This window comes from Polistes dominula, unplaced genomic scaffold (genome assembly GCF_049000335.1).
Source record: "Polistes dominula isolate Pdom_NZ unplaced genomic scaffold, Pdom_raw_medaka contig_82, whole genome shotgun sequence".
Lineage (NCBI taxonomy): Eukaryota > Metazoa > Arthropoda > Insecta > Hymenoptera > Vespidae > Polistes > Polistes dominula.
This window is the reverse complement of record NW_028301046.1, coordinates 4,296,518-4,311,679: the sequence shown is the minus strand read 5'-3', so window position 1 is coordinate 4,311,679 and position 15,162 is coordinate 4,296,518. Positions and strand designations below refer to the sequence as shown.

The 15,162-nt window shown below is 25.7% G+C and overlaps 3 protein-coding genes across 3 annotated transcripts; 2 read left to right on the top strand and 1 right to left on the bottom strand.

The window, feature by feature from the left end:
* The first annotated feature begins 206 nt into the window (after nt 1–206).
* mms4 (Methyl methanesulfonate sensitivity 4) lies at nt 207–5,099 on the top strand. The gene is given in 5 exon segments (XM_015336250.2): nt 207–3,687; nt 3,690–4,109; nt 4,112–4,527; nt 4,735–4,788; nt 4,889–5,099. Coding segments are annotated over 5 exon segments (1,449 nt in total). The 5' UTR covers nt 207–3,248; the 3' UTR covers nt 5,009–5,099.
* A 50-nt stretch (nt 5,100–5,149) lies between these two features.
* Rcd1 (Reduction in Cnn dots 1) lies at nt 5,150–12,196 on the bottom strand. The gene is made up of 8 exons (XM_015336338.2): nt 12,027–12,196; nt 11,417–11,790; nt 10,758–11,331; nt 10,385–10,666; nt 9,357–10,049; nt 8,940–9,288; nt 8,666–8,857; nt 5,150–7,551 (listed from the first exon to the last, which is right to left on the bottom strand). The coding sequence occupies exons 2-8, from the start codon at nt 11,662–11,664 to the stop codon at nt 6,437–6,439; spliced, it is 3,453 nt and encodes a 1,150-aa protein (XP_015191824.2). The 5' UTR covers nt 11,665–11,790; nt 12,027–12,196; the 3' UTR covers nt 5,150–6,436.
* Nucleotides 12,197–13,305: 1,109 nt separating this feature from the next.
* LOC107074660 (phospholipid phosphatase 5) lies at nt 13,306–15,127 on the top strand. Its single transcript, XM_015336305.2, has 6 exons — nt 13,306–13,607; nt 13,753–13,858; nt 13,939–14,086; nt 14,382–14,510; nt 14,596–14,766; nt 14,822–15,127. Exons 1-6 carry the CDS (start codon nt 13,519–13,521, stop codon nt 14,989–14,991), a joined length of 813 nt encoding a protein of 270 aa, XP_015191791.1. The 5' UTR covers nt 13,306–13,518; the 3' UTR covers nt 14,992–15,127.
* The last annotated feature ends 35 nt before the right edge of the window (nt 15,128–15,162 follow it).

Sequence of the window (15,162 nt, the reverse complement as noted above, 5' to 3'; positions counted from 1 at the left end):
GTTTTAAGTGTGAAAGTATGCAGATAACGAAATAAAATACGAAGATTCTCATTCTATTCTAAAACAATTACGACTTCATACCCTTTATTTTGGTATAATTTTGACGCATTATATTAATTATACGACTGCATGATAATTTATATTGAAAACAAAATGAAAGAAAGGAAAAGAAATTGAACATTTCTTAAATAAGAAAATAAAACTAAACTCTCTTGATACTCACGATATATTATATACGTAAAACGAACGTTTAATCGAAAGAAAATTTGATTATCTAACAAAATCACTAAACTTATAATTTTTCTTTTTAATGCAATTTTACCAGTTGCTTGAAATATAGGGTTTAGATAAAATCCGTATTGAAATGATAATAAAAAGATCATTATATTATATTGGCTTGAAATTTTCGTAGTGAAAAACCGTCTGTACGGAAGATCACACGGCAGCCGGAAGAAAGGGACCAGATACAAAGTTTTTTACCAGCAAATATTGAAAAATTCTTTATTTTTAATTATATCATATAGAGTAAAGTGTTATCTTTTATGTATATCGTTCGAATATAATTACAATTTAAAAAACAGTATATACATATACATAATATTTATCTCTTAATAATTTTGGTTGTATGCATTTTGCGTTCAAATAGCTTCTATACACATTTTAAATAATATTATATAATAATATTAGAAAATGATATGTATAAACGCATGCTTTGAGCTGCAATAATAATTGTAATGTTTTATTATTGAATTTTTTGTTATGATAAACATTATAGTAAACAACACAATGTGAATTAATATATATCAACAAATGTATGCAGTTAAAAACCCTTATCCGGCCACCGTATATTTCATTTCTTCGTATTCTTTTAATCTATTAAAAAAATATAATTTTACAATTGATAAAAAATATTAAAGAAAACATTTAATCTTTTTAAATTATAATATATTACATTGATTAATATATTTGTAATAACATTGATCAAATGTAAAAGCACAAGAAAAGTAATACATAGACAATATAATAGATTATTTAAAAATTGTATAATTGTGAAGGGATTAAAAAGAATTTTATAAATTTGTGAAACATATTTAAAAAAAGCACATTTTTCGTGAGTATATACGGTATAATTTGAGAATTACAGAAAAGATGCTAGGCAAATAAAAGTAAATATAATTGAATACTTAGCTATCCATTATTTTGAAACAAATGATGGTCAATGCATACTTTTCCTTGTACGGGTAAGTTAAGTGAAAACAAATTGCACATATTATACGAGTGTTTGTAATTCTGAATGATTCAATAACGTGCGCTTGTGATATATTTCCTCTATAATAATATTAAACTAAACTTTGTAACATTTGTAAAAAAAAAAGAAGACAAAACAAAAATGAAAGAGCTGAAGTTCTGAATATAGAAAAAGTATAATATTAGTTTATTATACGCGCGAATTACTAAATAATTCAATTTAAGTTAAACATATTAAGAAATTACATGCCAACATTGATCTTTTAATATTTGACCATAATTATGATTTAATGATAATAGACAAAAATTTGATAAATTATTTTATTAAACAATTACGAACAAGAATTAAATATGACAATAAACTAAGAAAACAACTGAAACATAAATTCTTAAATAATAATTATTAAAAATAATAATGATGAAGATATGTCGTAATTGTTAAATTGTATTTACGTTGGATTCTGGTTCACTGAAAATATTGTCGTCTACTATTTTCACATATAAGTTATTTTATTTAATTTATAATGTTTTTCAATAATTATTAATGTACATTTTTATTAAATGATTACTTTGTATTTTTCTGTATGTAAACAAGCATAATAATAGTAGTAATAATAATGATTATTATAATAATTTTGTTTTACACCAGCTTTCATTAAATCTAAACACATTTACCATGTTTCAACTCTTGTAATAACTGATCAAAATTAAGTTTTCGTAGTTGCAATACTTTGTAGCATGAATAATCTATTAATCAGAATTATTTACCTTCACATACAGGGAAACATAGGCTTAAACAAACGTTACTTTATGAAATTCGTCAAATTAATTTTTATACGTAGTATTCTACAATGTTTTCTGGTGCGATCTTTTTCACAACACTCAATGACATATTAAGCACTTGTTTTTAAATTTAGTATATAAATACGTATCAAAATAATTTGATTCTCACTTTTGATTTATTGTCTTATTAAAAGACATTTTAAGCATTCCTTACCTTGATCTTCACACATTCCACTGTAATATTTAAAATTAATTACTTAATAATTTTTTATTACTAATAAACAACACGTAACATGATGTAGACAGATCACAAAATTTTCTCACCGTTTGATCTACTAATCGTTATATAAATTCTTATATGTTATGGGGCTTTAGTTTCTTTTACTAAGAAATTAATTTCCATAAATTATATAACTTTTTGAACATTTATATCATCTGTTATAACTTCGCACATATATTGAAATTATTTCCAGCTGTACAAAGACTAATGTTATGCATTCAACCATAACAGTAACAGTACCTGACTAAGGTAATCCCGGGTTTAAACCACAAAGTGGTTTTCTTTTAATAATTTTTCTACATATACCATATCTTCGTAATTATGAAAAGTAACATATTGATATTAAAATAATTAAACGGCTATCAATAATATTTTGAAATCAAATATTTCGTAAATTTATATTTTTCGATCCAATTTTCGCGCGCTTCACAACGTCAGTCAAATATAACTTTGACATAAACTTTACGAAATTTCGTTTATGGAAAATTTATTTTTTATTACATTTATTTTTATATTTATCACTTTTCAGTAATTAAGAAATATGAATATATAAGAAACAAAGAAAAAAGTATATAATAGAATGAACTCTTATGCATTTCAAATGCAGTATAAATAACGATAAACGTGAGTCAAAAGTGAGGTTAGTTAAAGAAAACATCGCTGTCATATGTACACATATACAAAAATAAATGATCTTATTTTTAAATATGATTATTATTGAAAAATAATAAATGCAAATATATATGCATGAATTGTAATAAAAAATAGTATTCGAGCATACATTTATACTTACAATTATGGATTGGTAGAAAAATATATTAAAACTACTTTTTTTATGCCATCACGAAAAAGGATGAAAAATTCAAATTGTAAATAGAAAATGTATATAATATATTGATGTATATAAAAGTAACATAATTTATAAAAAGAAATAAAAATGGCAGAATCAATTGAATTAAGCGATTCAAACGAATCCGAATTGTCGATAAATCATCTGATTAATACTAAGATAGGAAATTGTCAAAAAAATCCTGCATCAGATGATGATTTTGATTTTCCTGAAGTTCAGTTTGATTATTTCATTGATACAAATAATATTACTAATAAAAACAAATCGTGTCAAAAAGAGTGCATTATAAGCAATAATTCTAAATCATTGAATGTTATTTCAAATGCTGAAACTAATAATGAAATATTTACAAATAAACTTCCTAAAAAGAGATCGTTTACTCATGATATGTCTGATTCTTTAGAATCTGACTGTTATGAAGAAAATATTTGCATGAATCAACAATTGATTAAGGAACCAATTAAGAAAAGTAAAAGTAAATTGAAAGAAGAACGCCTTAAGAAACAGGAAAACTTGGCGAGAGAAAAAAGTTAAAAGCGTTAAAAGCTAAAAGATTAAAAAATATTAAACCAGGTGAATGTATGAAATTTATCAAAGTTATTTTGGACAAACATATAGAAGAATATAAATTTTATCCAGAAACTTTGGTAACATTAAATGATGCAGATATATCATATAGTTTCATTTCGCATTCAATTTCTAATAGTATAACTTGGGAAAGAACTATAGAAGAAGATAGCATTGATGAAAATAATAAAATATGTACAAAAACTATTAAGCAAATTGAAAAGTATATAATTGTTATTTGGAATTGGAAAGAAGTAGTAGACAAATTAATAGATGATAGTTTTAATAGTAGTCTTTCTTACATAAGGACTTTATTGCCAGATTACAATATAACTTTAGTTATTTTCGGTATTAAAGCATACTTTCTATATCATACGAATAAAAAAAATTAGACAAGTGTTCAGGAAGCAAATCAAATAATAAAACTAAAGAATTTATAGCATATAAAGAGTCTCCTAAGATTTCAAAACAACAACTAGAAGAATGCCTTGCTGAAAATCAAATAATAAATAAATGTAATAACAGGCTCATTGAAAATGCAACAGATTTAGCATTAATGATTTATCAATATACAAAAGCTATTGCAGAAAAACCATATAAACTAGAAAAAAGACAACAATCTGATAAAGAATATAATTGGTATATATCGGGAGATAATAGAGATACAGTATGCGTAGATAAAGATGGAAATGGATTGAAGAGATTATGGCAACAACAACTTTGTCAATTTAATTTAAGTAGTTTGGAAATTTCAGAAGCGATTTGTTCTGTATATAAAAGTCCAATACAATTAGTTGAGGTATGATTCTTTTAGTACGTGTACTTGATAAATTTTTCAAATTATGTTTTTCCAACAAAACAAAGCATTATGTGAACAAATTTTATTTTACATTTTCTACTTAGTTTTTCATGTAAAATCAACTCTACTCGTTTGTTAGTTACAAGACACTCTGTTTAATAGATATATTTAATTATATTTGTAATATGTTTCAATAATATATTTCAGGCTTATAAGAATTGTACATCTGCAGAAGGTAGCAAATTATTAAAAGATCTTCCTGTAAGTAATAACAAATTTTAATTAAAATCAAAAAATGTAGAATATTTTAAAATAATAGTATATTATGTTATATTCAAATCTTTACTATATATGAATTTAGATTAGAAGAGCAGCAGGACCTCTTACAACAGCCAGACGAGTTGGTCCTGAATTAAGTAAAAAAGTTCATATCATGTTTACTTGTGAAAATGGTGATGTTTTGCTTGGTAATGATGTTTAAAGATATATTTTTAAATTGCATTGTTATTTACTATAAAAAATGATCATGAAATATCGACGAATGTTTATTATATTAAAATATTTTTAATTTATATATCATGCAGTGCTTTATGTAAATTTTTAATGTATGACTATATCAATATTTTTATGAGTGCATATTGTATATATATTTTTATTAATAACTTTTATAACACTTGATTTGTTTTACATAAAATAATTTATTTAATATTATCATATTTAAATAAAACAAATCATAAAACACTTCCACGTAAATATTATTAAATGTACTACGTATATGAAAACGATGAAAATATTATTATAATGAACAGATCTTTGATTTAAATTATTTCATATTAAATATTAAAAAATCAAAACAAAAATGTAAAGATATACAAGAACGCATAATAGTTTGTGTGTCATATCTGATACAATTTTTGGTATAAATGTGTACAATATGTTAAGTTATATATAAATATAATTAAGTTATATATAAATACAATAATACATTATATAAACATCACAAGAGAAACAACTTTGCATAACTATAATTATAATAAGACTAGATAAAATGATTGTTCATAGTAACTTTGAAATAATTTGTAATTGCATTGAAAAAATTTGATGAATCAAGATGAACTAAATATAAATGTTGGATGAAATGAAAAAGCACATAAAAGGCGGTAAAAAATTATTTTTATAAATTAATAATTAATTACGCATTATTATGAAACTTCTAAGAAAATATTTTCGTGCTTTTTAAATATACATAACTAGCGAAAATAATATATTTATGTTTTATTGAACTCTGATTGTTTGCGAATAATTTTACTTTGTAAACAAAAAATACGGTAACAATTGATAATCAAACAGATAATATTTATGTAAACTTATCTATATATAAATAATTAAATTTAATTATTTATAATGAGAATCCTGCAGTTGTTTTATCATTCTGTAGTAAAAGCTTTAACATAAATTTCAAATTTAAGTTAAAAAAAAATATTTGAAATATTATAATATATATATATATATATTATAATATTTCAAATATTTTTATATATATATATGTATAATTAAATATTTGTTCAATATAACTACACATAGAATATTAATATTTTTGCTTGAAATAATAAGATATATTACATTTTTTAACTAGCATAAAAATAATATTGCAAAATTTGCTGCAATGTATGTTTTAGTTTGTTTACTGTACATATATACAAGTAAAAAATGAATATATTTTTTAATATGATCATAATTAAATAACTTATATGTATATATATATTCTTATTTAATTAGTCTCCCTTAAATATGTATATTTTATTAGCGCTTTTTTGAGGCAGGCATTTGTTTTATTAATATGCTTTAAAATCAGCAATAATTTTCTTAAAGTATTGTAAATAACAATCAGAAGACATAGTAAGGTACCTTATGTTTCCAGTCCTGTAGTATTATTAAATGTAACACGTTCAGTATGTTCTTTATTTTCAAATTGGACTTCACGTTCATTTGACGTTTCTCTTTCATTACATTTAGTCGGAGATGTGAGATCAATTTCAGGTATTGTAATATATTTTTTCTCTATAATATTTGTTTTTATTGCATCCTCGATTTCAATTGTATCGTTAGAACTATTTTCTTGATATTTTAGTTGAGGCAGAGCACGTTTATAATCATTTTTTTCAAAAATACATACTTTTGGTTTATTTAATCTCTGAGAAGTACTTGATAATAGAACTTGTTCATTTTTATCGGTATGAGAAGACTGTGCATTATTTCTTTTAGCTAAAATAATTTTAGTGTACTTAATAGTAGGTTGATTCGAACGATTTTGTGCAGGTAATCCAAGCCTATTTTTTGTCTTTATTACTGAATTTTGCGATTGAGTTTGCAATATTACGTGATTCATATTTTGCGCAGGAACATTAGGATATATAATTGTTTGTGTCGTAGGAGTTACAAATTTATTGGAAGTGTGTTGAAGTTTGTCGTGCTTGTTACTTATAAGAACCACTTTTGTAGTATTAAATTTAGGTATATATTTTTCCTTAGAATCTGCTGCTTGAGATGTGTATGATGTTAATGATACTTTCTCAACATTATTTAAACTATCATCATCCTTAGCGAATATTATTGGTATATCTAATATATTGCCCAAATCTTCATCTATATCATTAATGATATTTTTCTTTAATGCTGTTTGTGATCTTCCTCCTCTTTGGATTCTTTGTAAGTTATTTGTATTTAGCGTTATTTTTGGCATTGTTTTTGTATTATGAGACAATTTCACTTGGCTAGACATAGCTACATTATTTCCAGTTTTATGAAAACCTAATGGAGCTATTACAGATGAAGGGGTGTTTCTGATATTGTGGGTATATTCATTAATTGCAGCAGCATTTCCAGTTAATGTACTCATATCTTTGCTTGTAGAAACTGAAACCGTTTGTGATGATAATTGTGAGATTTTAGGTATGTCCCATATATGAGTAGGATTAAGAGTCACATCTTGAGAACTATTGGACGATTCTCTGTTTTCCACCGCTATAAAAACAGATGTAGCTTTAAGATGCTGGTATTATAATCACATATATCATATTATACATGAATACATTAAATTAAGCGATTTCGTCATCAAAAAACTAAGAGGATTTCACTTTATAGACACGACTGTCACGCGGAAGTGACTATTTTAAATATAAATATAAAATAAGAAATTAGATTTGCTTAAATTTTACTGTTAACATATTAAAATTAATTTTATTTATATAAAATAAATAAATTAACATTGCTACTCATTATTACCTATACTTATAATGACTTATTCTATTTTTGTAATAAATAAATCTAATGATATGCAATTAAGATTTAATTACTAATAATTTGTGAATGTTCTGTTTATCTTGTATTATATTGTAAAGGATTGGGACAGGTATCAAACAAATTCAAATTATGTGAAAAAATATTTATTTAACATAAAATAGAAATTAGCATATATTTACAATGCAATTTTTTTTAATGTAATTTTTCAGAATTTCATAATAACTTTACAATGATAAAAGAATATAAATACATACAAAAGTATGTTTTTTTTAAATTATTTATGGTTTGCTAATAGATAATAAATCCCCTTAGTTTCTCTTATATGTATATTCTATAAACAATCTATTTTACAAGAATTCCCCAGAGATTTTATGTACACAACTCATTTACTCTCTGAAAAAAAAATTTCAGTTCATGATATTTTTAAGAAAATTAACTAATGAAAGTATAGTTTAAAAGAAATAATATTTTATATATTAATATATGATATTATTGTGGGGAGTATGATTAAAATGTAATAGATATAACTTTCTATCACCTTCTACATCAACTTCTAACATCTTGAAAATTTATAAGCAATAATTTTTAGGATAAAGGGAATATATATTACAAGTTCGCTTTTATAATCTTATAAATTCCTAATTAGTATTTTTACCAAGAGAAATAGAAGACAAAAAATAAAGAATAAGGATACTATGCTATTAAAAATATTATATAAAATAACTTTAATATTTAAATTTATCTAATCAAATTAATAGATACTATATAAAAAAAATTCAAAAATTTGACGATCACTGTAAATTTTTTACTAATTGATTAGATAATAATATTTTACCTTTTGTAACAGTTGATGTGGTGATTGGCGTATTAGTTGTTGAAGTGATCGTAGGTGTTAACAATATACTTGAACTTAAAGATATACGAGTGGAAGGAGAACCATTTATTGTAGAAGCAGAACTTTTTCCATTGTGTAACAATGTCGGTATTGTTCCACTAACTTCTCCGTTAGTGGTAGATTTACTATGTCCTATGCATAAAGAACAATTATTGAATAAAATACAATTTATATAATTATTGAAATGAATTTAAAAAGCAATTAATTTTTATACCTGCAGAATTCATTCTTGACTGATTTGCTCCTGTTGTCAAAACATTGATCAATTTTGTATCTCCATTTTTATCGACGATATTAGTATGCCTATAATTACTTGATATAACTTTTGAAAAAGTTTTGTTTGTTGATACAATAGTTTTCATTTTAGGAACATTCAGATGTGATATATTTGATATAATTTTAGGAATTTTATTGGGCACAACTGATGATTTAGATGTATTAATTGTCTTAATTGTATTATTTTGGTCAATGGATGAACCTAAACGTATTGGTCCAATTGGTGCTAGACTTGCTAAAGAACCAATGTTTAAAGTTATACCACCACTTGTTGAGTTAGGAGTTTTCTACAAAAGACAAGATTATATTATTCAAAATTCGACAAAACTGAATACTATTAGAGAGTTATTATTACCTGTGCAGGTACTCTAGAAGTTATCAAATGTTCTACAAATTGTGTTTTTGGATTATTAATAACTCGTGATTTGCGTCTTATTGTTGAACTTTGATTAATATGTTGACCAGTAACCGTGACTAGAGTTGGTTGTGTAGTAAAAGATCCAGCTCTTGTAACTTGAGCCAAAGATGTACTAGATCCAACTGATGCTGTAGAAGAAACTGGTGTAGTTGGTCGAGATATTTTTAAAGAAGGAGAATGTGGTTCGCTCTCAATAGAGCTACTAGTGGAATTTCTTCTTTTACGGTTGTCCTTTTTGTTGTTTTTGTTTTCATAATTAGTTACTGATATAGATCTTAGAGGTAAAGGGTTAGGTTGCAGAAGAATGCTTCCTACAAAGTCACCAATTTCTTCTAAAATACACCTATCTACCATACTTTGTGTAATACCCTCTGATATCTTTTTAGTAGTCGATATTCGTAGATAATCATCAGCAGTTCCGATAACTACCAAACTTGTTTCAACTAACATTTTTTCACGAAGATCTTCTAAATCATCAGGTCTTACTAAAGAAGCATTTTGTCCTATAATAAACATAACAGGACAACGAATATCTAATAACGTATCATCAGGTGATCCTCGTTTTCCCTCAACAGTAGAAAAGGGAAAGCCAAGGCAAATTACTGCAGTTACATGTTCCATTTGTGCCACCTATTAATTATTTAAACAAAATAGTATTTCATTTTGCATATTAATTATTATATACAGGTAACCTTCCTATAATACGGTAGATAGGTTCCTAGAAAATGTCGTGTTGTGTGAAACCGTGTTGTACGAGACCTTGAGGTTTTCAGGCCATGGAGATGAAAAGAAATACTTTCCATAACACTGTATCTTTAAGACGGCAAGCCTTGCCGCGGCTGTAGAAGTAGTGTTGTACAAAGGTTTTTTGAAAGAAAACCGTGTTATAGGATGCCGTGTTGTAGGAGGGCTATCTGTATAGTATATTACAAATGAGTTAATAATTTGTATGAAAATAATTATACCTGACAAGCAATAGCTGCTCCAGTATTGAAACCAATAAGGATTATTGGTCTACCGGGATAGTCACTTCTAATATCCTCTATTTTAGCTCGTGTAGCTTGAATTAGTTGATCAATGCATACCATCATTGTCATTCTGTTAGCTGCTAACCCTATATGCGTATGCACATTAACTACCATTCCTAATGCTCCTAACTGTGTAATCCATTTATGTTGGCGAGAAGAAATAGTAGAGCTAATACCAGATGGAGCTATTATTAAAATAGGATTTCCTGGCAGTTTCTTCTGCAATAAAAAGTATATTAAACATATAATCATAAAATATTTTTTATACGATTAAAGTAATATGATGTAATATATATCATAGTTTATTTACAAGTCTGCTATTAATTAACGCAGGAGCAATTGGATCCCAAGTTCGTTTTAACATAGAACCAAGAGTTTCCCATGTTACCGAACCATTTTTTCCAATAATATTTGGCTGTACTGTTATCATTTTATCAATAAGTTGTGGAATTTTTAGTCTTAATGTTTGTAGGATATCAAGATAAATAGCTAAGTACTCTTGAGAAAGATGATCAAACAGTAAACTATGTAACCATTGAGTTAGTCTCCAATCCCAACCAGCAGAAGCTAAAGTTTCTCTAAATCTTCTTGCTGTAGTATTTATTGATGTACGACGAAACAGTGGTTCTGCAACATCATTTGTTTTTGCTAATCTTGCAAGTCGCTCAGAGTTCAATATTTTAATGACTTTAGTAAATATTCGACATTGTAGAGATGACCACATCGTCTTGTCTATTTTTTCTTCCCAATCTTCGTTATCTCCCGGTCTTACAAAATTTGCTAATCGTTGAAATTCATCCATAACATGTCGAGTTCTTGTAAAATCTAATGGTGGAACTGCTTGTTCATCATCAATTTTTTCTACATCGACCTCTTCGTCTTGCCTGTGGCAATATAATAAATAAATAAGAAATAATTTTGTTTATTTGAGAAAGAAGTAATTTGATTAAATATTAAATATTAACTTACGTAACTAAATTAGCTTTAGAAAAAAATAATTTTTTTATCGGTTTAACATAAATATTTTCTGGTTTCCAATTCCATGGACGAGCATATGAGTGGTCCTTGAATATCACATCGACTTCCTTTTCATTAATTCCAGCAACTTGATGAAGATATGTTGTAAATTTATTTAAATTATCTTCCACTGTATCTCCCAATGGGCTGGGTAGCTCATAGCTACCCAGCGAAGTAGAAGAAACCAATCCAGATGACATTATGACTATGTCATGAACAAATAATAGAAATGTGAATGTAGTAGATCCTCATAATCTTGAACAATTTCTTCTGATAAATCGTCTCTTATATGAATAGTTAGGTCTAATTTTACTTTAATTTAAAATCTAGAAACCCAAAATAAAAATATATTAATTATAATACATATTGCAAGCACTTTCATTTCTACAAGATGAATTTCACTTTCGTTCAATGATCATTATAATTTGATAACATAATCAATAAAATATTAAAAAATAATCAAAGAGATTAAACATATTTATTGAATAAAAACAAATATATCATTTTAAAATTGTGTAAATTCGAAATTAATATCAAAACCTATATTAATATATTCACTTACCAAAATAAATTTATTGTTCAATAGATTAACAATATACTATGATATGTTACGTATCAACTAAAAATTGTTTGATCAGATCAAAATATTTTGGCATAGTAAAAGTAAAAGATTTATGATCTCGACTTTAATGCACACTACAAAATATCTATACTGTTGCAATGGCTATTCCATTTATGTACATTGTGTATATAAAACTAGATTTTAGTTCTTTATAGATTTTTATTTTTTCCCCTATATATTTTCATCAAAATGTTGTTACAATTTAAAATGTATTGAAATATAAAGTTGAAACAAATCTATATATATATAATAAAATTTTTAATTAAAATTCTATTTTTATTAACTCCATTAAATTGTAATAATAATTATTTTAGATTTTCTATAGATATATTTATTAGCATTCTAATTTGTTATTAATGGTTCTTATATTTGGACCAATCAAAAATCGGGATCTCTGGCAGGGGCGTGGCGTAGTAATTCGACCTATCTACTCTAATTTTGAATATAGTCACCAGATAGCGTTTCAAGTGCCAGAGATTAGAGACCCTGTAGGAGGGACGCGCAGAACATATTGCTCATTTGTCATTGGCTGAAAATTTTGGGGGACAGCTTCCGATGCAACGCGCAGCCATGTTTATTTTTAGTATGTATAAATAACGGCTGTGGTTAATTATGAAGTTATAATACCCAGGAATCCTAGCTGATTTATTAATATTGGAAATTAAAAACAAATTGTACGAATGATTAAAATAATTGTAAATATAATATATATAGTAGATAATTATATTTATCAAAATTGTATAAATTCCTACAAGTTGTTTTGAAATTTCAAAATACTGTATTGCCTTTTATCAAATCAAACTTAATTGAATCTTTCTTTTTGAATTTATAATAATTTTTTTGTGTAACTTATTCTATTTTAATATAAATTTTTTAATTATCATTAAATATGGTTCCTTTTTTTCTGTATTTGATGCAATTCATTATTTCATACTTTTTTCAAACCAATTCACCACTCTACCCCCTACACTATTCACTATTACTATACATATACAATTTTAATATTATTTAAAATGTTTGATTCATTCGCGCGCAATCATGTGACTATATAAGTTCCTGTCCTCCAAAATTCTTTGGCGCATCCCTCCTACAGGATCCCTACCAGAGATCCCAGAGGCAATACTTTGTATGAACAATTCAACCAATTACGTGCCGTTTCTGTAGCTTAACAATTGCAAAATGTAACAGAATAATTTTACCGTAGTTGGTATACAACACTTTTATAAGGTTGGCAACTATGATTGACACTTGTCATAGCGTGCTAATTTCTTATTTTTAAGTATTAAACGCACAACAATGTGCACTATTAATTGTAATGTATTATTTGTAATAAAATTCTGCTAGCATACGTATTTATTATAAATTATTTTATTTAGAAATAAGAAATGTTAAAGTGATAATTAATATAATCTAATAAAATTGATAGTCTAAAATGCTTCTTGTACGTCTTTTCGGCATTGAATTTTCAGCGGGTTTTTGCTTTGACATTTTATTACGAATCATTTTGGCATTGTTATTTCTGTGAGTATTTAGTTATTAAATATTTTATACTTTAAATAATTTTTTAAATTTATATGAATTCAAAATTTTATGTATTTTATTAAAATGATTTTTATTAATATTATATAAATAAGTGATCTTTATAATAATGCTGCTATTATTATAGAGTACTGGAACAAGCAGAGCCATTTAATAGAAAAATACACGAAAATGAATTATGGTTATATAAAAATCCACAAACAGATTCCTACGTTCCAACTACAGTATTATGGGTATTCTTTTAATCACTATATCTTACAATAGATTAGTGCATGTATAATATTAAAATGGTACATATTTTGTCATTTTTCAGCCTCTTGTATTCTTGATGCCAGTTGTTGTGATATTATTTTCATTTATAATTAACAAAGACAGAAATGATTTTTCTCAAGCTCTGTTATGCGTGACATTAGCTTTGGGATTTAATGGTTTAATAACAGACATTATAAAGCTCATAGTTGGTAAGGGTTAAATATTTCTATTGACAATTAATTTATTGCATGATTTTGTTTTTGTATATAGAGCAGATAAAAAAAGTATTAGTTGTATATTTTGAATTGATATCTTAACCCTTTGACTGCATGCACTTAAATTCAAAGTCATCAATATATACGGTAATATTTTTTTAATTTTTATTTTTTTATTATATATCATTAGGCGAAATATACACCTTTCGTACATATTGATGACTATTAGAATGCATATATATACGCCTTTAGTATTCTTAAGGAATTAATATATATTTTACTGTTATAGGACGACCAAGGCCAGATTTCTTTTGGCGATGTTTTCCAGATGGGCAAATGAATCCTGAATTTAAATGCTCAGGAAATCCAATTACTATTAGAGACGGAAGAAAATCATTTCCAAGCGGACATTCCTCGTGTATGTACATTGAAATAATTGTATATATATATATATGTAATTAACATAAATGTTTACGTATGTTAATAATATATTCTATTTTTAGTTGCGTTCGCAAGCTTTGGTTTTGTGGCATTATACTTAGCAGGAAAGCTTCACACATTTAGTTTATTAGGCAAAGGTCAATCTTGGAAACTTTGCTCTTTTATTCTTCCCATTTGTATTGCTCTTGCTATTGCGTTAAGTCGTACTTGTGATTATCATCATCATTGGCAAGGTAAATTTATATATAAAAATATATTACAACAAAGATTAACTATTCATTATTTTAGATATTGTGGTTGGCGGAATTATAGGATCTTGCTTAACATACCTATGTTATAGACATTATTATCCACCATTAGATTCTCAAATATGCCATAAACCTTATAAAGCTTTAATTATGCAATTGCAATTGGAGAATATGAAAACTAACAAAACTGAACAAATCAAGTGGATATAATGTAAAGATTTTAATATTGAATGTTACCATTTAATGAAAAATAACGATGTATTGAGTAAAATATTTTAACCCCGTGACTTATTCACGACCATTTTAAACAAAATAACCCATAAAAATACATCCGACATACAATTTATCATTTTATCTACTTTATGATTAATTATCCTCATT